Below are 23,391 nucleotides of genomic sequence, written 5' to 3' on the forward strand. Positions count from 1 at the left end.
TTTACCTGTTAGTTTACAATGGTGATAGTGGAGGATGTCTACACTGTGTACACATCAGCTTATGTCGCTAGCTTCCTATGAATCAAACAAAAAATATATACACATACAAACATATAATATATTTGTGAGCCAGAGATAAACTCACCCACATTACTTTGTCTCACTGAGTGTATCCTTTTTGTTGTTTGTAGTTTAAATGTCTTCGGTTGTGTATGTCAGATTTTTCATGCTGGAGAACCAAGTGCATGGAGATGCCATGGCGGGAATATTGTTAAATAATTAAAAAGAGGGTCATTGCACACACACACACACACATAAAATGTGACTTCAGTGGCAGACATCGTGTTCCAACTCATGTCCATGAGATCTGTGTGGCAAAGTAGACTCTGCTTGTGAGACAAAAGGGGGAATTTGGGAGAATTGAATGGATTACCAAATGTAGCAATGTAGTTAGTCAAATTTCATTTTGTTCAGAGAGTATTTAGAATCCACCCTTCAATGTCAGGAGCCATGTGACAAGTGAATGATGACCAATAAAGTGTACTCATCCATTACTAAACAATAACAACAACAACAACAATGAATAGTGAAATCAATGCATGTGTAGCAAGTTGGTATAAGACAGTACAAAAAAAAAATTAGTGATTCAGTAGACTCTTGGATTTGGATGTTTGATATAGGATAAAAACTCATACATTCGGTCTTGTTACATCTTCACTGCATTTTTTGTTGTTGTTGTTGTTGCAAAGCTGCTAGTGCTTTCTCACTGCTATCACATTTACTGCACAGTTTTCCATGGGGTTATGACAATGTGAACATGTTATATGAATGCCATTATTTATCAAGACATAATTTGTGATAGCGTTATGTTATTTTTGTGAACCATATCCTGGGTCTTCTCAAGGTTATGACTCTCGTTGTGCCTGCATACGTTATGACTCACAGATGGCAGGTTTGGAGCGTACATGCAGGTTCAAATCCAAAATGATGGACCGGTGACCATCCAACTGGAGTCACCCCAAGACACCACTCCCCCTGCCCCAGAGGACACTGCTGCTGCCAGCAAAGAGGTCTTGCGTCAGGCTAGGCAGGTTAGTCCACATATTGTGCGCCCAAAGCATAATTTTTTTTTTTCTGTAGTGTAAATGAAAAATGTATAGATCTACTTTGTTGCCTTCAGTGTTGTCAATTTCAATCATTTGTTGTTGTTATATATTTATTAAGTGAATATTTTTGTTTTCTTAATTATCTTTGTGACATATTGTTGTGACTATGAGTTTATTAGATGAAATGGCATTATATTTATTCTGTCAATTCTTTTTTATTGCTTTCAGTACATAACGTACCCTACATGTTCATATATGTGTGTCTTTGTAGAATTTGGGTAATATGGAATAATTCACTTGTGAAGAGTTTGATTGTGTAAAGGAAAAACAGTAATGTCTTTATGAAATTAATGGTTACCATCACCCTGAAAATCATTGCAAGACTTAAGGGAGATTATATTATTTTCTACTCTGATGATTGAAGCATATTACCTTCTCGATAATGTTTGAGGCATTAAACAATCTTTACAGTATACAGTTGATACTATTTTGTATGTAGCTCCTGCAGTTTCTTCCAAAAAATACCTATAAGATAAGATCTATGAAGTTAGCAAATGCTGGTTTGTTTGATAATTAAGAATGCCTGCCAGTTCCTTCATTTTAGCTAATTTTTGTAAAGCTCAACAACATCTGAAATTCTTATATAACATTTTTTTCTTTTTTCATCCATACAAGATTTGGACTGATGAGTCTTTGTGTGGTCTCGTGTTCATTCTTTGTCTTTAGTTTGTGCCCATCTTGCTACCTATGAAGTAGATTCTATTTTGACAGTATTCTTTATGACAGACTCATTCTTAGTATATTATGTGTTTCATTTACATTCATGTAAGGCCAAGGCATGAAGGTCTACACTGTGCATTATGCTCACAGCCATTATATGTTTTATAGTAATGAAAGAGCTGTATACCTTTCTGTGTGGATTGTTCACTAAAGATTAATTGCCTTGAAAAGTGGTTGTTGTTGTTGTTGGTGATGAGTTCTACAATATATATATTATGCCATACATTGTAGATACAGATTTTACAGTTTAAAAATGTATCTACCAAAATTTCATTCCAAAATATCTGTTATCTACAGTGTGAAAGAGGGTGAGAAAAGGTGTTCAAAAGCTTGACTCCTTGACTGATTTGTTCATCAGTGCAGAGTTCTTTTGATTTTATTTGATCAAAAAGATTTGAGAGTGGCCTGATCAATTCATTTTTTATGATGCATTGGTTTGGGTTGCAATAAACTTGAGGGTTTTTTTTTTTTTTTAAATGTATGTATACGTGTGTGTGTGTGTGTGTGTGTGTGTGTGTGTGTGGTAGATGTTTGCTAGAATTCATCTTTTCATTTCTGTAGGAAACTTCATTTGTATGCATTGTTGCGATACATTTGCACATAATCACCCCCGTGTGGGTGGGTTCAGTGACCCAAGTCAGGGATTTACAGTGTAGGCGTGCATTTGCAAATATTAACTGCACATTCAAATTCAATCCGATTCAAAGATATGATCGAGTAGCTCACGAGACGCGATCTCCAGAGAAAATCTGCTCCATCCAAAATCGTTTTCGATTAGACCAAAGGTTAGTGCCACACAAGTCTGTCTCACTCGTATATTTCTATGAAGATGTAGTGGTATTAAATAGTTAACTTTGATCCAGTGTGTGTGTACCATTGTACATTGTAGGCCTAACGTGCTAAGATAGCTTTGTACAACAAAACAAACCGTAGAGATATATCTTTCAAGAAGAAGGCACTACCACTGAAATGAATTGAATCCATGGCAGTATACTCATCATGCTTAAACATATATCAACTCACCAATCTTACCAATAATTTTGTCTTTTTAAGAAATCTTCATCTGTTGGTCCATAAAACATTTCCACGTACACCAAATGTCCCAAATGGTAAAGACCAGTAGAATTCCACTGTCTCATCATTTTCGCATTTACTTCTTCAGTATGCAAATGTAAATGAAACATACAAGTGGGTATATAGACTGTGAGTCATTCATTGGAATCTTCATTTTGTGGGAGTGTCCTAAATGCTTGAAACGAACCATGTGTGCTTTTAAGAATTCAGTTATAGTCTATTCATTTATGTTTTATCTTATGTGAGAGACAGTGTTTATAATCCTAGGCTATGGAAGTGCCATCAGTAAAGGCATACTGTACCATTGATTTGCTTGTAGTAGGCTATGTAGATAGAGTAGGCACAGTAAGCAGTGTATCTTTACAGCTTCGCAGAATAAGCTTACAGTACACATGCAGAAAGTCTAAGGCTATGTTCTATTTTAGTGAGTCCCTGTGATGTTAATACTAAATTTTGTCATGAATACAATTTAACCAAGTTGACATACTAGTACTGTCACCCAATGTTCTATCATCCTTCCATTGTGTATTTTAACTTGTAGATACTGTCAAAATAGAGTCATCTTCTTGTAGCAAATGTGATGTCAAATTTGGCATAGTTTATATAGGGAAAACATTCTACATCACGTCCCATATGAATGTGTCTTAAGACTAGGAAATTACCAAAAAGCAGGCAAATAAGTGATACTGTAACAATTTCAGTTGTAGTGTCATTACCGAGTACATGTACAGGACTGTACTTATGCCTCTCTCTCTCAGATGTGTGATTAAGTTTTGGCATTAAGTATTTATTCAACATTTACTGTGTACAACACATGAGCAGTGAGGTGTATATTGTCATTGCACTTCTGCTGCAGATGCAACAAGTTTTCTTCCCCCAAAACAGAATTTCGACCATCATTTTCCCCCCGCATGCAGGAAGAACAACGGAATGTGGTCAGCACCCCGAACGAGGGCTCGCAGTATCACCCTTCGTCCAGTGGCAGTGGTCACTTCGAGAGTGCAAGCATGGTGAAGAAGGAGAGCTACCTGGTGTGCTGCGTGTGCCGATTTGTGCCGGCGGCAGCCGACGGGAGTGACGGCGCCACCACCGTGTGCGGCAGCTGTGGGGAGGGTCTCCACCAGGAATGCTCCGTCATGCACCAGTGTCGGCTCGGCCCCGACGATCTGGGCAGATCGGAGCCCGGCAATCAGGAGAACTCCCAGCCGCAAGTGTCCTACGCCTCGTCAGGAGTGAGTATCCATCGTCAGTGCGCAGTGGTGGATGGTCACATCTTATTACACTGTGACTGCATGTGCTTTTATGAAATATGTTTCATTCTACATGACTATCCAAAAGCATACTCCCACTGCGATCTCACTGCAGAGTGCCAAACGAATGAACCCAGAGTGCATGAAATGAGCTCTATATAAAATGATTTCGTTATGCAACTTTGGCGTGCGGTGATTTGTTGTTGTTATTATTGCTATCCCTTTGTAGTCACATCTTGTGTTAGTGAGGACATTTTAAGTGCCCTGTTCATGGTGCACATGCTTATTTTAATTCATACAAATAACTTGCCACTGAGGAGGCAAAAAATATCAACTCAGGCCAAGGAAAGCATGGTTAGAAAAAAAAAATAAAAAATAAAAAATTTTCCCTTTGCTCAGTGCAGTGTATAAGGTATAAACTTTATAAACCAAACTTAAGGACAGTTTCTTTTTTTTTTTTCTTTTTTTTTTAGAATTCCTAGAAACTTGTGTCTATTGCAGCATTGATTTCTTGTCCCTGCTCTCCCCACCCAGGGCTCTTCTGCATCCTGCATTGTCATTCAGCAAGCCACCAAGCTGTGTGTGGAGTGCTCCAAAGAGGGCTCTGTGAGCCCCTGCTGGGGTTGCAAGCAGAACGTCCACTGGGAGTGCAGGAACAGCCACGTCTGTCCCCCTGCCCGCTCCCATGCCCGCCCCACCCTCAGTCAGCTGCTCCAGGGGAAATTTTCCAAAGTGTTACATCAGAGCAATAGAACACAGGTGTGGGTTTTTCAATGTTTTACACTTTCTTTAGTAATACTTTCTACCTCCAACCTATTTTGCACTTTATCTTTACTGCTACAGAGTTGTCAACAAAACTACCCCCTTTTCTTTTTTTTTTATAAATGTGATCTTTGAGATCCATATTGAGAATTCTATGAAGGAAATGTGTATTATATTTATAAAAGAGAGAGATTATCAGGCCACTAGGTATTCAAGATGTTAAACTAAAGTAGATGGTCCAGATGTTTAAAGAGTGTTTGTTCACAAGAAATTTTACAAGTGATCTGGAATCAAACTGGATGCCGAAAGGTCTTTTAACGGTACGTGTATATCATGCAATCACATGACTAATGCAGCGAGAATAGAAATTGTTATATTGCCTCCGCTGATGGAACATCAGGTACTATAATTCCAGAATTATTATATAATTATATAGTTAGAATTTGACTGGCTCTTGATGGGGCTAGAATAAAATGATGTGTATTTATGTAGACCGTATAATATAGTAAAATATTGACCTGTCTGTCATTGCAATATAACACTTGACAACATGACTGTTCCTTTGGTGTTCTATTGCACCCCTAAAAAGGAGATATCTGTATAGTATTTCACCCACTTGCCTGAATGGATATGTGGGCAAGAGCCCCATAATTCCAACAGGCAAGTGGTCCTTTCGTACTTCTTGCCCGGCAGTAAGTTTCCATTGCTGTGGGCAGGCAGGCAAATGAGTTTTGTACCACCTTGCCTTGACAACATACATAATAGGAAGCTTTCCGTTGTGAATGTGTGTGTGTTTGTGTAGTAACTGCTGTTGCACAAAGAAAAAAAATAGAGCAGCTTACTGGTTTTGCTCCCATCTGTTGAATTGTCATGAAATTACAATTTTTTTATCATTGTTTTGGTGAAAATGTATTGATTTATATTTTGCAGAACCTCAGTGGGGATATGGGGGTCGGGAACCACAAGGTGAAGTTCCGCCTGGAGAGATACCGGCAGAAGAAAGACTGCTGCGTGTGCTCGATCAGGCGGCTTGGCATACGCCGACGCACCCAGACGGTCTGCTTCTACTGCAAGAAGGGGCTGCACTGGGACTGTAGGCTGAAGCATGACTGCGACATGTATGGGATGGAACCAGTGCAGGTAAGGGGACTCTGTTTCTGTGAAAGAGTGTTGCTTGACATGTCTGTTGGGTCTAATCAAATTTTAGGGCTGTGGTCTTGGGGAGAGGCATTTTATTTCGCAAAGCTGGAACTTGTTAGCTCATATGCAGGGCTGCACACTTACCTATTTTTTTCTGCTGGTCCAACTTGTCTTTCGGACTAGTAGGCACCCAGTTTTTCCATTTTTTACTGGTCCATTCCTGCATAAGTTACTGGTCCTGGACCGTCAGACCAGTGCCAGTGTGCAGCGTTGCCATATGATGCCTTTTTCTGGGGGATGGGGGGATTGGCACATGCAGTACTACGCTTTATTTAATCATCGGCACCGATCTTCTGAAACTAAAACTCGGTAAATAAAAGCAACTTGATCCTCATATTCACTGTCATCACAGTCACCTTGTTGTAGTTTGAGGCTGTTACACTCGGACATCTCTTAATAACCTGTAGGTCTGGCCCACTGTGGTTGAGCTAGAGAAGATATGATGTAATGCCTATTGAAAGAAGCCAAGAAAGTAACATCTCAGTGGGTAGGTAAATCATGTAACAGGTTCAAGTGTAGTAGCAAAGTGTGCCATGTTCGTACTTACAGGTGTCTGAATGGGCTCTTAGCCATGGTTTTTATGCATTTGAAATGCTGATGGGGGCCCCCTTGTTATGACAAGCACTATAAAAGTTTCAGTGACTTTGATGTTTGTTTGTATAATTTTGTACACATTGCCAAAAGGGAAGTCGTATCAAATTATACAGAAAAGGAAGTGCTTGAGTAAAATCTACTTTCAAGCATTTGTTATTAATATTTGTGGCAGCATGTAGGGAAGATGGTTGTGACTATGTATACAATATTTTTTTTTTCTGGGGGGGGGGCAGTTGTGTGGTAAACAGAAATATTACACTCATCCACACATCAGTTGACCCTGTCTGAGAATGTAGGAATCATCACAGCTATTCCATATCAAGTAGCCTCACATGTTTTGTTTTGTTTTTCTCATTGTAATCAGATATCATATTTCAAAATGGTCAATTTAATTGTGCTACATTAACCTGTTGAAGATGAGTCCCAAGAATACTCAGGCAGGTGTGTATGGGAACAGTGACTGTATGGGAAATGCGTGTTATAGCAAAATCCAGTATGTCCTCAACATGTTAAAGTGTATCTGTACCCCAGAAATTTGAATGTCGCAAAGTTCGGAGTGGTGTTCCGGCAAAGTGGTGCAACGCAGGTAATAGGCATCTTTAACGTAAATCAAGAGTCGATCGAGTCGTGATCGCCAAATGCTAGTTATACCGGATGCATCGTCTGGTGGGCGGGCCAGCCAGGCCGGGCTAGCGCTGCTATGATACTTTCTAGTTTTCGGTACATGTCACGCTATACAGGCATTAAGGCACACGATACCGATAGACAGTATTCGATATAGCTGTGTGTGGACGGAGGCAAACGAAGGAAACGTGCACACACCGATGGTTGACGCGCGACTACTATTTTCAGATTTGCCTACTATTGCAGCATGCACTAGTGCGTGCTGATTTATTAAAATCAATATTTCACAATTTTGGGCATTTTTTGTGATGGGATATAATTTTCTGTAGGGTTCTTAAGACATGCTTTCACACTTCTCAAAAATAAATTTCTGGGTACAGATACACTTTTTGAAATATGGGATAAATTAGCCTGTAGCCTTAGGCTGTATTAGGAGAGAGCCAATTTTCATACAGTTGTATCTTGAAACACATGGCCTGTAGCAACAAAATCATTGCTGTGCTGTTCCCTATGGGATAGGATAATTCAAGCAGTAGGATCAACTCAAATCAAATCAAGTCTCCAGTGCAAGGTCCAGAGGAATGAGACTCTATTACTTTGCTGTACCTTAACCTGCTGGAGACTAGGCTCAGTCAGGTGTCTGTTGGAATGTGTGTTGTAGCAAAATGATCTCATCCTCAATGGATTAATGAGATTGAAGACCTCGTGAAGTCATCACGTCAAACCTCATTTGTATTCAATCTCTTTCTTGTGACAAGTATCAGCAGCCCATGGATGACGGGGAGAGTATTGTGGTCAGCCTCGGGGGCGGCGGGCACGGGGGCCGCAGGGACTGCTGCGTCTGCTCGATCCGCAGGCTGGGCCAGAGGCACCGGGCCCGCACCATCTGCAAGTTCTGCAAGAAGGGGCTCCACCGTAAGTGCGAGCACCTGCACATGTGTGTATGGCGGAAGAGGATACAAACGGGGGCAGCGGCCAACGTGAGTATGCTGCGTGATGTCTGCTTCTTATGCTTGCCACAGAAATGTACAGGTTTAAACCACACAAGGACAGCAGTGAAAAGTAGCCATAGTCTCATATTCCTAAGACAGTTGTCCTGTTGCTTGGTGCAAGTAACTTGTGTTTTATCTGAAAGGATTTTTATATTTGTTGATGATTGCAATAGTTATACATGCATTGTGTTTGCTTTCATTTGGAGTCTTTACAACTATTAAACATTCCAGAGCAGTTTCCATCAGAGCTTCAGTATGTGTGTTTTAAAGTTGTCTTTTCTGTTGGGTCTTTTGTGATCATGATTCCACCTGGAAATATTTCATGATCATGTTTTTAATGGGAAATATTTCATGAGGAAGTGCCGCTATTTCTACAAAATTTTAAGAAGGAAAAGGTGAAATGGATTTGTCTCACAATTTCTCTTCATATCAGCACACCCTGCCCCCCGGCAAGCCCAACCAACAAAATGTGAACGCCACGGTAGGCAAGAAAGTGCAGAAACGACGCGGAATACATGCAGGCATGAAGACAGTGTTGGCCTTGTCCCGTCACAAGGATATCCCCTTGCCAAACCAAGGGGGGTTGGCCCTGCAACCCTTCTCCAGTGAGGAGAGCCACCAAGGTGTCGCCCCTGTCACCAGCCAAGCAGTGTCCCTGGAAGTTGTGCAGTATCAGAGCACGGTCTACGCCTCCCAGGGTCAGAGCATGGTCTACCCCTCCCAGGGCCAACCGACAAGCAGCGGCTTGACCAAGCCGGTTCCCGGGATTTCGCAGGAGGAAAACAACATCAACTCCGGCACCTCAAATGAGGTGAGTTTAACCCTTTCCTGTTCGAAACCTTAACCTTGCTGATATAAAATCACTCTCTTTCCTCTCGGTTATTGCCCCTCAAAAAGACACTCCACCACTGACTTCAAGTTGATTTTAAGAAGCCTAGTAAAGTCGGACAAACCGAACAGATAAAATTTCATTAACTTCAGACAAATGAAATTAAAAAAAATAAATTTTGCAGTCAGACATATTTTTAGCAAAAAGAAGACATTGATAGCAGTCATATGAAACAAGCCAATGTTAAAGAGATGGGGATTGAGGTTTTAACTTTATTTTGTGAGATAATTACAAACCACTTATATGAAACATCAAAGAGTATACAATGCTAAGAGGAATCAAAAGTTTATTTAATGAAAATTGGTTTTGAAATGGCTGAAATATCCAGAACGAAAGAGGTTGTTATATAAGGTGGGTCCCACCTTTTGTCAGGACCACTTTGTTTTACACTGTTTTTGGATATCTATCGCCGTGAGCAGAGCATGTGCTTTAGTGCACGTATTCAAACCTCAAATGCGCGTAGCAAGCCCTTCAAAAATTCATCAAAATTCCCATATCACTATCAAACTTTAATCATCTGTCCCTTTTGTCATTGCCAACTTTTCCCATAAATTTCATTTAAACTCGTTCACAACTGTTTGAGTTATTTTGCAAACAGACAAACAAACCAACAAACCAATGTCGACAAAAATATAATCTTCTTGGCGGAGGAAGTAAAGTCTATTTTAACATGGAGTGGATTTTGACATAAAATGAACATTGCCTTTCGTTTAGATGTAGCAGTTTCATGATAGCGACAGGCAAGATTTCCTTGTTACCCTCAGACGAGGACCAGTCTTTCATTGGTCATGATAGACAGGAGAATAGATGTAGCAAAGGCAAGTCCATCACATGTAGATATGCTCACAGGGCTTTGAAGTGGGCAATATTAAAGTGTTCTGCATTTTCTCTTGCGTATGTATGTCTTGGAGAGTGCAAAGTTGGGTATGAATGATCATTGCAGACATTACAATATGATTGACAAGGCCATCATTATATTGGTTAATTTATGACAGGTTCGCACGGAAAGTTATGCAAAAGCAGAGCCCCGCATTGTGCGGGTCAGACTCCTGGGGAACAGGGACGGCCGCAGGGACTGCATCGTGTGCTCCAGCCGGACAAACGGCGGCCAGCGCAAGCGGTCCTACACCATGTGCAGCATCTGCAAGAAGGGGCTGCACAGCAGGTGTCTGAAGTACCACATGTGCGGACTGACCAAGCTGCATCCAAAGGTAATTACAGTGGACTCCCATTGTAACAAAATCCTCAGGACCGGCAGTTTTCTTTCGTTATATCAAAATTTTGTTATAACTGAATAGATAACAACAAAAAACATACAGCTGATAATTTTGCGACCTAGACTTTTATTTTGTTGTAACCGGAATTTCGTTATAACCACGTTCGTTGTAACGGGAGTGTGGTCGGGGGAGAGTTGGTTGAAGATGCCTGGGAGGGGAGGGGTCATTAGTAGGTCAGCTGATCAGCCGAATGTAACTTTTTGGGGAGTTGATGGGGGGAGTGGGAGGTTGGATAGGTAGTAGGGGTTTGATATATCGGTCAACAGTTACAAAACTCAGATTTTCACTGGAATTGTGTGAGTTTTTCAGTTGGGTACATGTATTGTGCAGTGATGTTCATGTTTATATCTCCTCTTCATATCTAGATGGAAAAGGTTAGACTTCAACTGTGGTGTTCTGTTCTGGCTGTAGTGGTTTTTAACATCCGAGTTTATTCAGCACAAGCAATGTGCAGAGATATTAAGCAGGCAGAGCATGTTTGATTCACAGAAATTGTTCACTGTTTCAGGGATGCTGGAATCCACAACAAATATTTTTGCAAACCAACTAGAACTACCAGTTAATATCAACACAATAACTAAAAGAGAAAAACTAAAAAAAAAAAAAAAAGAAATATGGAAAAAAAAAACTCCTCATCTGATTTCAGCATGTAAATAGAAATGAATATTTTTACTCACAGCATGAGTGTCGACATATGTTTTTGGGCTGATCATGGAATGTAAACGTTTATGTCTCTTCTTTGTTCACAGTATGATATTCCGAATGTGAATTCTACGGTACTTGAGCCTTCAGCTGGAGCAGTCCCACCAGTAAAGGTAAGTAATCAAAATTCCGGTCCAAGTTGACCTCACCATCAATCAATCAGTCAATCAAAGTTTTGCTAAATGTTCATAGATGCCAGCTGTTACATTTGTGCAGGGTTTAGTATTTTGTTTTCACACAAAATATGGCAGGTTTCATGGCAGTACTGTTGTCTGTTTTTAATTTCCAATAATTTTTTTTTTTCAAAATTGTACTACTGCATGTGCCTATTGCTGGAAAGGTAAAAATGCATTTTTTAAAAAAACCAAGAATGGGTTTTTATCAGCCATCAGAATGCTATAATGCCGTTTTACAAGGTTGGAATCCCTGGATATGGACACATGAGAAGGATGTCAAAGGAATTTAAATGTTTTACATGTGTTCTACTATGGTAATGTCATGGTCTTACAAGTCTTTTTCCACCAGCACACCAATCTTGACCAATTTTTGTTCTTTGTCATTATTTTAAATAGACTTAAAAAAAAAAAAAAAAATATGTCCTCGTCATTCCAGAGATGTCGTGATTAAGCAATACTAACAGTGTATTGGGACGGGGGCATCCTTGCTGCATTGTTGTAAAAATGAAATTATATATGTATTTTTTTTTTTAAATCTATAAACCCATGGGAGAATTGCAAAGAGATCATTTTGTCACTTTGGCCTTTGTTACAAGTGAGATAATTACTGATGTCACTGCGCTGGGAGAACATTTGAAATGTTAAAATTCCTTATCTCTCTTTTTTATGTCAGATCTGAATAGAACTTTCACTTTGTTGTCTGTTTGATTTTACTGTAATTACATAAATTAATTTGAACATTTGCCAAGACTTCTGTTTACTAAACTGTTTTATTAATCATGCACTATGTTCATTAAAATCAATAAAAGAAAAACTTATGTTTTGTCTGTGATAGGAGAGCGATATGGAGGTGGTAGAGGAAGAGAAGGAGGCAGAAATAGTGGTCAAGGAAGAGAAGAAGGATGAGGAGGAGGTGGAGGAGGAGCAAGAGGAGGAAGAGGAGGAGGGCTGGGTAGACGCCGATGCATCGGTGCCGCTGGTGGAAACGATGACGTGCCTCCCGGACCTGATCCGAATTGGGCACAAGATGAACAAGGAGTGTGTGGAGTGTTTCCTGTACGACGGCTTCAAGAAGCAGGCCAGCCTCATGTGCAGCGTCTGCAAGAGAGGGGTGCACAAGAAGTGCCACTACTGGCACCGGTGCGGCAAGAGAAGGGACCCGATGGAGGAAGAGGACGCCAACTCTGGCAACGATGCCCAGGTCCAGGTAAGGCAGGTTGCCCTGTGCTCTTCAGACCATACCCCCAAAGAGATCCAATCGCACCATGAACTTAACCTCCATGTCAAAATGCTGGCTTTTATTAGTGTTTCATCTGTGCCTGCTTGTTCTTTGGTGTTATAACATTTATTTTTGAGAATGGGAGTGGATGAGTTTACAAGAAATGATTTGTATTATGACACGTGTTGTTAACATGACATTAAGATTGAAATTATTATCTTCAGTGAACATTGATAATATGTGACCCGCTACAACAAAAAGGTCCTAAAGTCGCGCACGGTCGAAGCCGTGAAAATCGAGTTTGAAGTCAGAGCATTAAAATTGGTCAAAACTTACGATTTTCTGATTTTTATATATTATTGGAGTCTAACATGTCTTCTATCATCTGTCGAAATTTTGAAGCAAAATGATCAAAGGAAAGACCAAAAAATAGCGTTTTTCTGAGCCATGTTTTTTGGCGTTTCAACGACGCAGAAACTGGTTCGAAAATTTGGATTGAGCGCCACAGATAGGTCCCGCCCCTAACAACGACCAGAGTGATCTCATTGGTCAGTTTGCTGCTTGCTGCTAACCGAAGCGTGAAGCTCGCACACTGCCCAGTCGACTGGTGCCTGCGGGCGGGGTGCGCTATGCTCAGCCGCTTCTCACATCCTGGTCACTGATTGGTTGGTGAGGAGACCGCCGACGCTGATGTGCTTGAATGAACTCTTCGGGGGTTGCTAGGGCTTACCTTCTATTGTCCAGAGGTGAAAACTGACTTGCGTGTCCGTTGATTGCGATTGCGTCGAAAGGAAGACTTTAAGGGCGCTTTTCTCGAAACAGTGATTTTCCAGACGTCTCGACATGCTCTCTTTTAAACATCGATATCTCCGCAGCCGATTATTTTCATAAAGTATGTTATATGTCAATCTGAAGCAGAAAGATTAGGGGATTATATTGTGCAATTTTCAAATAATCGACCTCGCCCGACTTTAGGATCATTTTGTTGTAGCGGGTCACATATGTATGTCATCGATGTTCATATGGTGCACATAACTGTACAGACTTTCATGTGTCTCTTCTTTTTTTTTCCATGAAGCATTTTCTTCTGAAGTACACTTTGTTTACAATAGTTGTGTGTAAAAAAACATGCTTTGACACGATCAGTGCTTTCATATGTATATTGTGAATAATTGTGGGTTCATCAGCTGAGGCTTTGAAATGGTTTGAACGCCTTAATGAGATGTATGAAATGTTGAATAAGAGAGTAATATTCATAGCAGTGATAATTGGGGGGATCGGGCTTTTTCATATATGGGCCCAAAACTATGGAATGGCCTACCAAAATCTCTTAGAGAAGCATCTTCCATTGATGGTTTCAAAAAGAATCTCAAGACCTACATTTTCAATTTCAATTGACCATACCTGTATGTATATGTGTACGTATATATTGTTTGTTGGTTTATTGTCTTATCATTTTCTGTGATACTGTTGTAACGTGATACAATATGTACTCTGTTCTATGTATAGCGCCTTGAGTATCTTTTTTAGGTAGAAATGAGCGCTTTATAAGAGTCTCACTATTATTATTAGTAGAAGTAGTAGTAGCAGTAGTCGTAGTAGTATTAGTAGTAGTAGTAGTAGTAGTAGAAGTAGTAGTGGAGTAATACATACATAGTAGTAGTATTGGCATTAAAAAAAAAAAATAAAAATTAGGGTAACCGTAATGATGAAGATGATGATAATGATGATGGTGATGATGACAACACATCAAATTTTCATTCTTTCCATCGACTCTCTGACAGCACACGGGAACATTTGTTGGAGAGAGACCCTCGGTAGAGCTTATTTCTTACGATGAGATGAGGGACTCCAGGAAAGCTTGTGAAGTCTGCTCCGGGCGGTCTCGGACCGTGAAGCGCAACAGGTCGAGGACTCAGTGCGCCGTCTGTAAGAAAGGGCTTCACCTGCGGTGCCTGTCGCAACACATATGTCCCGGGCCGGAGTACGCCAGACAGAATGAGATGGTACGTACTGGCGGAGAACAATCCTCATGACATACTGTATACACCGAATATTTCATGAATTTCGCGAGGTTTTTATTTTTTTCGTTGTTATGTCCTATTTGCAAATTTGAAAACAGTCAAAAATATTAACTCTCATCCCCAACGTGAATGTGACGTTGTGAGTGATTACAAATTTAATCACTCACAAAATTGTCAGGAAGTCCCGGTTCACAAAAAATTAGAGTTGCTAAATATATGGCGTGTACAATACACTTTTTTGAGGTGCTTCATTTAAAATGCGTGTGGAATTGTGACTTCCTCCAGTGTTTTTTGTGAAAATATTCTAAACTTGAGAATTCTACTAATCCTGGCATCTTCTTTGATCCAACTTTAATTCCTAAAAAATTCAACATTTCTTTTGCTTCATTACACCCATCGCTGTCTTCTTCAGCATGGAATAGAGTGCCTGGTTTAACTTCTAAGTGACAAAAACTGTGCCTAAGTATGACAAGTCCATATTTACCATTGTAATGGGCGGTAATATGGCTTAGTCGCAACACGTCTGCCTTCTGATCTAAGGGACCGGTTTCTAGTCCCAAGTCTCACTGAGCAGTGTTGTGTGTTCCGTCATTCCACACCCTCTAGTAAGGAGGCAAAGCTCTCTGTTCATTGGAAGGACATTAAATGGAGGTCCCACGTGTGAGTTACCCACTACTGTCGCACGTAAAATATCCTTCTATATTCATTCATCGCAAAGAGCAGGGTGCTAGCCCTGTTGACAAGAAAAAAGCAGTCGATAGTGTATGAGTACGTGATATTGATGTGCACTGAACTTTTCATCTTTTAGTTTCAGTTTATTACATTGAATAGTTTTTGTAAAGGAGTATTTAGGTATTATTTCAAAGCGTTTCTTGAAGTACAGTGTTTGCATTATAAAGAGTTATCCTATTTAGAATAGATTTTTTTCTCTCTCTCTCTCTAGAAGGCATGTATGCTCCAAATCTACTGTAAAAATTGACTAAGCATTCATCAAAAATTTGTTCCCTGTTCTCCAGAAGAAACTTATACTAGCTTGCCATTACAAATGGTGATGCTAGGTGGGCATGTTTTCCGAAATCTGTCGCAGAATTGCTTGAGTAATAATTCAAAATTTGTTCAGCTTTCCTCGGAAGAGACAATTCATGTTTGATTTTCATTACAAGCTTTGATGTTCAGTACCACTCCCCCCCCCCCCCACTACTACCTCCAAGTAGAGGAAACTAGTGCATGACGTCATTCAGTGTTTTCCCCTCCCCCCAGAACTCTCGTGCGGAGCCTACTTCTTCGGTCCAGGCGGCGGCCATTCCGGCCGACATGGGCCGGCTGTGGCAGCATGAGGTGGTGGTCATCAAGCCCAGAGATGATGAGGAGGAGGAGATGAAGAGAGAGCAAGGGCAGAGGCAGGGCCAGGGGCATGGGCAGAAGGAGGAGGTGAAGAATGCGAATGTGGAGGAGACACAACTAGCACCCCACAATGGAGACATTGTGCCAGTGGCGCTGAAGGTAGCGCGGTGTGACTCCAACAACCTTCCCCAAACTTCTGCCAAGGAGGCTGTTGCTCCAGTGGTAAGCAAGTTTGGGTTTTTGTTTGACTGCCCTCTGGCAAATGATGAAATACACTGTGGATATGGAAAAAATAATATGATTTATCTTTTTTTCTAAATCCGCCGAGACAATATTTCCCTTCATTATAATGCTGCATGAATTGTCTTCATTTACAAGTAGTAGTAGTAGAAGTAGTAGTAGTAGTAGTAGTAGTAGTAATAGTAATAGTAATAGTAATAGTAATAGTAGTGGTAGTAGTAGTAGCAGTAAAAGTAGTAGTAGTAGTAATAGTAGCATTGGTAGTGGTGGTGGTTGCTGCGGCAACAGTAGTAGTAGTAGTAAACGTAGTAGCAGTAGTGAGTTATAGAAGTTGAAGAAGTAGAGTAGTAGTATTAATGGCAAAAAGGAAATGATCATGGTAACCACAGTGATGGTAGTGATGATGATGATGATGATTATGATGACATGAAATTTGCATTCTTTCCATCGACACTCTGGCAGCACACGGGAATGTTTGGGGGATTGAGACCCACGGTAGAGCCTATCCGTATCAGTGATGTCATGGACTGCCGGAAGAACTGTGAAGTCTGCTCTGGGCGGGCTGGGAATGGAAGGCGCAACAGGTCAAGGACTCAGTGCTCCATCTGTAAGAAAGGGCTCCACCAGTGGTGCCTGGCACTACACATATGTCCTGGACCAGAGGACGTCAGACAGCTTGAGATGGTATGTACTGGCGGAGAACACTCCCCATGACGTTATTGCCTCGTCTATTGTGTGTATGGAATTGTGACTGCCTTCGCTGTTTTTGTAAAAATATTCCAAACTTGAGAATTATTTCCTTGTCTCTACTTTGATCCAACTTCAATTCCTAAAAATTCAGTATTGCTGAAATTGCTTTAATTGCAGATACAATTATATTCTACATGATACACAAAATACATACCTGTGTATATCATATTCTTTTTCTTCTTTTTTTTTGTGGGGGGGGGGAGGTGTTAGTGTGAAAGTCACTTGCTGGGTGCAGTCATGGCAGTCTGAAATACTCTTTATTTCCACATTTATAAATGTATTTTGTCTCAGCTGCTGTTGGGTTCTCCCTAGTTACATTTTGAATTTGGGAGAGAAAGATGTTTGTGGAAATTACATCTCTTCCGCATAAATTCTCTTCATTATTAAACACGTTGTAGGTAAAGACAGTTTGTGCATTCCCCTTGCTCTCCCATAACAATCATGCTGGTTTGCCTTCTGTGCTTGTTCCGCAGCTGACCAAACATTTCAAAGACCGGCGGCTCAAAAATTCCCGCCTGGTCAAGAAGGGGAAGGAGAAGACTTGCTGCGTGTGCCACTCCCCTCAGAAGACCAGAATGGCTTGTCCGGGCTGTGCCCAGAATGTCCACTTTCGCTGTGAAGCGAACCACCAGTGCCAATATTTGGATGCTTCAACCGAGGGAATGGTAATGTCCACTCCAATTGATAGGGCTTTTGATATTAATTTTTAAAAAATGTTGCAAATTCATCATCGTTGTCTTAAACTGTTGCTGTCTCAAAGTTGCTTTTTTTCCCAAAATCTTCCCATTTGGTTTTGTTAATCCAGAAAAAAGGAAGAAAGAAAGGGAAGCCCTTCATGGACAATATTACAAAGCTGTATCCGAAAAACAAAAAACAAAGAAACAGACAATTGTTGCCTGAGATGTGAGTTTGATGATAAATGTGTATATATATCTATTCCATTTTTGCATCATTGTAGACAAATTTGTGGATATAGCAAATACTGCTTATCCATTTTTTTTGTGTGTGTGTGATAACAGCACATGTATGTTTGTTAACTTGCCCAATAAAATGATAAGTATTGTCAGGTTGGGTAAGCTGTGCAGCAAAGCCTTTGTATATACAGTATATTCTGGTAATCATTGATACGGACAAAACACTCATATGTTGCAATACATAAGACAATAGGTGATGTTGACAAATAAATTAAAACATGAGTGGAGAAATTGCTAGTCTTCTCTATGTCCCATTCTGTTGTAACTCTTTATGTGCCACATTTGCACGCCCGACAGCATGCCAAGTTTGCATATTTTGCTCAAATGCAGAAACCAGCTCGAATTGATCAATGAATCGCCAAATGATACAGTACAATAGAAGCGTCAATTGCGATTCCTTTCATGTCACATGTTGCTTGCATAATGTGATTAGATATTAAGCGATGTTACCTATTGGATTTGCGAGTAAATTCTAAGTTTCTGATGCTGTTTGTGTGCAAAAGTCATGCCTGCACAATGATGTAGCTACTGATCATTTGAATGAAAAATAATCATAGATTTGTAATAAAAACTTACATGCAAATCAAAGCCTCGCATTTTCTTTGCACTTTTGCTCATGGCATATCCCGCATAGCAACAATCTATGATAACTTACATAGATTTAAAACATGGAATGTTTACCCAAAGCATGCCTATGTTGTGGTCTCAGAATAATGTGACACACACGGGGTTTACAACGCGGCGCATACAGAGTTAGTATGTGTGGAAGATGACACCAAACTATGACATGACAAGTGAGCATCTCGCCTGTCCCTACATTTCTAGGTGGGAATGGGCATGCCGTTCACGGGGGAGGTTGTCCCCATAGAGGCGAGTGAGATCAAGACGAGAAAGAAGGACTGTGCGGTGTGCTCGGACCGGCGGGGAGGGCGCCGGAGTCGCTCCAACACCAAGTGCCCCCAGTGCGATAAGGGCCTGCACAGGGCGTGTGCCCGCCAGCACATCTGCACGATGTTTAGGGCTCCTCAGGTCAGTGCAGTGGTCAAGGTTTACGGAGCTTGTGAGCTCGTAAGACTCAACGTGGGCCGGAGGGGGTTTCAACATGTCTTCTGGAAGGCATCTACACATTCCTGTCATATGAATTATAGATAAAACCAACCATGTTTTGTTTTGTTTTGTTTTGTTTTTAAAGATTTGGCCACTGATAATCCATTGTGGAAATTTGTTTGCAAAGCCAAGACTGAATATTGTTTTCAAAAGATATTGTTTCCTACAAATGCAATGGGGGAAAGTATTGCGTTTATATATATATATATATATATATATATATATTTCTTTTTTAAATTCTTGAAGATGTATGCTTGTGCAAAGTTTGAGGTTAGGACATGTTAGACCATTTATTTCTCAGAAGTACAAACCACAATTAATGATTTACATAGATTGCAATTTTTTTGCATCCAAGCACAATCCTGACAATTTATGCTAGCTTAAATAAAATTTCATGTGTTTCTCACGAATGTGCCACTGCACTTCAGTTCTAATACACTTATTTCAGGTCAGGCAGTTTCTGTATATATTGTGTCCTCTGGGAGCTGATGATTAGTAGTGCATATGAATGTAGAAACATTAGTTTCAATGCAGATTACTTTGATGTAACTGTAATAAGCTTTTCCACATTGGGTTCCTTTCCAGAACGCACGCTCTCAAGTCATTGTTCTAGATGATGACAGTGAGAGGGGAGAGGAGCAGGAGGAGGAGGATGAAGAGAGTCCCGGACTGGTGGAAGTCAAGGGTGGGGCTCCCAAGTACTGCTGTGTCTGCTCGTCTTCCGGGTCCCAGCACCCCACCCAGACAGCATGCTCCTCCTGCGAACGCGGCTTGCACCCGCACTGCCTGGCCCTCCACAACTGCAGCAGCTTAGTGCCGCAGCTGCCTCCCCAGATGCCGAGATATGTCGACACAGACACAGAGGCAGATGCGTACGGGGATCGCCCCGAAGCGCTGCTAGATGGGAGAGGTGGCGGGAGTACAGACATCGTCATCATCAAGGACGAGAAGGTCGAACCCATCGACCAAACTCAAGCACCCGTCTCGCCGAGAGACAAGAGACTGGGTGCCACAGTGGAGTTTGGAGCAGGGGTGACCTGCATCTGTATCTGTAGGGGTGGTAGTTGTGAAGGGGAGAGGTGTGGGCACAAGAGGCTGCTGGTCACGGACTTGGGGACCTCGGAAACCCTAGATGAGGATGAGGAGGAGGAGGCTGGAGGTACATCTCACATCTCACAATCTAGCGTGAAGTTAGGGACTGTCTCAGAAGTTGCCTCTCAGGATATAATAGTGGATGGAGAGCAAGTGTTCCTCCTGAATGAAACCAAGGAGCATTTGTTACCCAATGACTTGGAAAGGATGGGTGGGCTGTCAGAGAACGGCAGACCCTCAAGACTCAACAAGGCCTGGGTTTCCACCGAGTACGGTCAGCGCTTGGGTATCAATGACCTGGACGAGCTCCACGCGAATCTCGAGGGCCACAACGCTGTGCAATTCAAGGACATCGACGTCATCGTGGCCAAGATCGAGGAGGAGCTACATCAGGCTGAGGAAGTGCACGATCAGGGAATTGAATGGAGTGAGGTTGACGTGTCGGCATCATAGCACAGGCTCATTCAACATTCCATTCATTTGGCTGGTGTGAAAAAAATGTTTTGTTGTCCACTTGTTCCATGGTTCTGCATTTTGGGAGTTAATGCACATTGACAACTCTTGACGTGGTATACTCACATGCACACACGCACACAGAAACACACACACATGAAGCAGACTCGTAAAAGCCTTCAAATCCACACCTGCCCACTGTGTTGGTGTTTCGTCATCTACTGTATGCTGTATAGTTCATGTGTTGAATGTGCTATTTGTGAATTTAACATAACTCAAAATTATTATCTCTGATCCTGAGATAAACATGACATGCACGCATATATATATATTTTTTTCCCGGTTATTACTATATACTCCGCAATCATGAAGTTAACCCCACTTACAAAATTGTCGGAAAGTCCTGATTCCTGAAAAAAAACTTGGATTTGCAAAGCACAGGCTTTCAAGTGTTCCTACTTTTCCTACTTTTTCCTACTTTTTTACTGCTGTTCCTACTTTTCCTACTTTTTTGCTCAAAATCCTACTTTTTCCTACTTTTTCCTACTTTTTGGGTGAAAAGCCCCGCAAAAAAAAAAAAAAAAAAAAAAAAACGTGCAAGGCTACTTGAATAGTTTACATTCAGAAATGATGAGTAGACTCTAGTTGCAGATGCTTACTGGTGGCAAGAGCCTCAGTCTGTCTTCAACATGAAAGAGGGATAACACAAACCAATCAACCACAAGACTGCTGCCAGCCTCAGCTTTTGCTCCTGTGTAGATGTGATTGATCCCACTGATATTGCAACCTAGGACTTGGAGCAGTGCTCAACCAGCTCTCATCATCGTTCAAAATTACCAGGTAAGCTTCCCATATACTTAAAAGTAGAATTTGACATGTGACTTCCAAAGAATACAACTGAGAGAAAATGCCACCTACAGCCAGTTTTAATGGATGTAGAGTTCAAGCATATCATGTCTCATGCATGTGCTGGCATGCAAATCCTCAGAAACCAGAAATTTTCTTTGCTAAAATATGATTTACCACATCAGTCGTAAAGGTCATGTTAAAACAAGAAAATACACCTCCAGATCCCCTTTGCGTGAAATCCTTCAATAATATACTTGTATGTTTTGATAATAATTAACAATGATTGCAATATGACAAACTTAATAGGAAAGTAAGTTTTTCACCACAGAAACTAGATCTGGTTGATGTGAGGATGAGTAATGCCCAAGAAAGCATAGATCGGTAGGGACCCATTTGAATGAAACTTGCATATTACTGAAGCTAAATCAAAAGCACTCCGGTTACATCAGTTTGATCTTTTGGTAAGAGTTCAAGAAAAGAAAATATAAGTTGCCAAATCTGTCAAAAGAAAAAACTTTGAAGACTTATGAGGTTTAACATGAGACATATGACTTGTGATATCCATTTGAATCATGGGCATGTGGTAGATACGACTACTAGAAATCTTCCTTAATTCATCTGAAGTTAAACAGCTGAGGAAGGTTAGTCGCTGAGAAATCAGATGAACAAGAAGAAATGTTTAATTAACAGATCCCACATATTGTTAACAAGGAGTGAGAACAACAGTGATTACTTAGCGATCTTGAAAGATAAAGACTAATAGGAGAGCAGAAACCTCTTTATGAACAATCTTAAAAGTTGATGGCTTGTTACATCTTACAAGGATTGTTTAAGATGTTGAATTGTATCGTAGGTGAGACATACATTACCTCGAAGAACTTAAAGAAGAAAGTAGGAAATGGAGGAACTTCATGGAAAACAAACACAAAAACAATATTTCAGTATTGTTTAAAGATTGATTGAAGTTGAAACCATGGGACGTTGAGGTCCACTTCCTGGAGACACTTAGACAGAACTATCAGAAATATATATAGAGAAAAGCCATCTAAAGCATACAGGTGTACCTGAAAGAACCCAAACAATCAGGAAAGATAATGAATGTATATTCCACAAATAAGATCAAGTGTGTGAATGTTTTAAATTGAACTGCCAAGATCAGTTTGTTAAGTTTGGAGGAACCAACTTGCAGAAAAATTAGAAGCCATGATGTCTTTTTATTCCACAGATCTTGCAAATTTTAGTTAAGGCTGAACATCTTTTTACTACCCAGCTAGTTTGAACAAGATGCGAAAAAATGGTAGAACAGAAATCCCCTATAAGTGGTTAAAATGTGATGGATCATTTGAAGTGACATACCCAAAATATTGAACCATTTGAAAGAGTCTTGGTAAAATGTTAGACAGGAAAACTTCTTAAAGAAGACAAAAATGGATGGATGTGTATGCCAATTTTTTTGTGTCAACTTACAAAACTGTAAGTTGAAGGTGAAAAGCAAAAGAATAGTGGAGAGTATCAAAATTGAAAGGGCACAAATACACTGTATTTAAGGGGGGGGGGGAGGTGAGAAATGCATGTAAATTTACAGATCATCTAACAGTGTATTTGCTATCAAATGGCCAAAAAAGTTTGTTAATTGGAATTTGCTGAGAAATCAGAGAAGCTAGCAAGGACTTACATGATAATGACAGTCACTGTTTATTCCCCAGATTTTGCAAAGAGTAGTTTATAAAATTGACAAGCTGAAATACTGAGCCACCAAAATATCTGGAGAATGAAAAGCAGAATCTAAACCTTGTAAAATTTCAAAGGATATAATATTCTCAAAATTTTATGAAGAAGTTTGATTTCAAGAATATTGAATGAGCTTAAAAGTGTCTGGAATGATATTGCAAAATGGAGAAACTTCCTGAAAA

General features: G+C 40.5%; 1 protein-coding gene across 1 annotated transcript in view; it reads left to right on the forward strand.

Moving 5' to 3' along the window:
* Positions 1-20,630, forward strand: part of LOC140235887 (uncharacterized) — a 44,388-nt gene extending 23,758 nt beyond the window's left edge. The window contains exons 5-20 of the mRNA XM_072315907.1: positions 946-1,091; positions 1,833-1,858; positions 3,817-4,192; positions 4,745-4,969; positions 5,903-6,112; positions 8,149-8,370; positions 8,816-9,193; positions 10,267-10,482; positions 11,298-11,363; positions 12,352-12,633; positions 14,430-14,651; positions 15,930-16,235; positions 16,716-16,937; positions 17,477-17,668; positions 18,803-19,006; positions 19,670-20,630. Coding sequence (XP_072172008.1) covers positions 946-1,091; positions 1,833-1,858; positions 3,817-4,192; positions 4,745-4,969; positions 5,903-6,112; positions 8,149-8,370; positions 8,816-9,193; positions 10,267-10,482; positions 11,298-11,363; positions 12,352-12,633; positions 14,430-14,651; positions 15,930-16,235; positions 16,716-16,937; positions 17,477-17,668; positions 18,803-19,006; positions 19,670-20,629 — 4,253 coding nt within the window. The 3' untranslated portion in view covers position 20,630. The remainder of the gene's footprint in view (positions 1-945; positions 1,092-1,832; positions 1,859-3,816; positions 4,193-4,744; positions 4,970-5,902; positions 6,113-8,148; positions 8,371-8,815; positions 9,194-10,266; positions 10,483-11,297; positions 11,364-12,351; positions 12,634-14,429; positions 14,652-15,929; positions 16,236-16,715; positions 16,938-17,476; positions 17,669-18,802; positions 19,007-19,669) is intronic.
* Positions 20,631-23,391: the final 2,761 nt, after the last annotated feature.

This window comes from Diadema setosum, chromosome 1 (assembly GCF_964275005.1).
Source record: "Diadema setosum chromosome 1, eeDiaSeto1, whole genome shotgun sequence".
Lineage (NCBI taxonomy): Eukaryota > Metazoa > Echinodermata > Echinoidea > Diadematoida > Diadematidae > Diadema > Diadema setosum.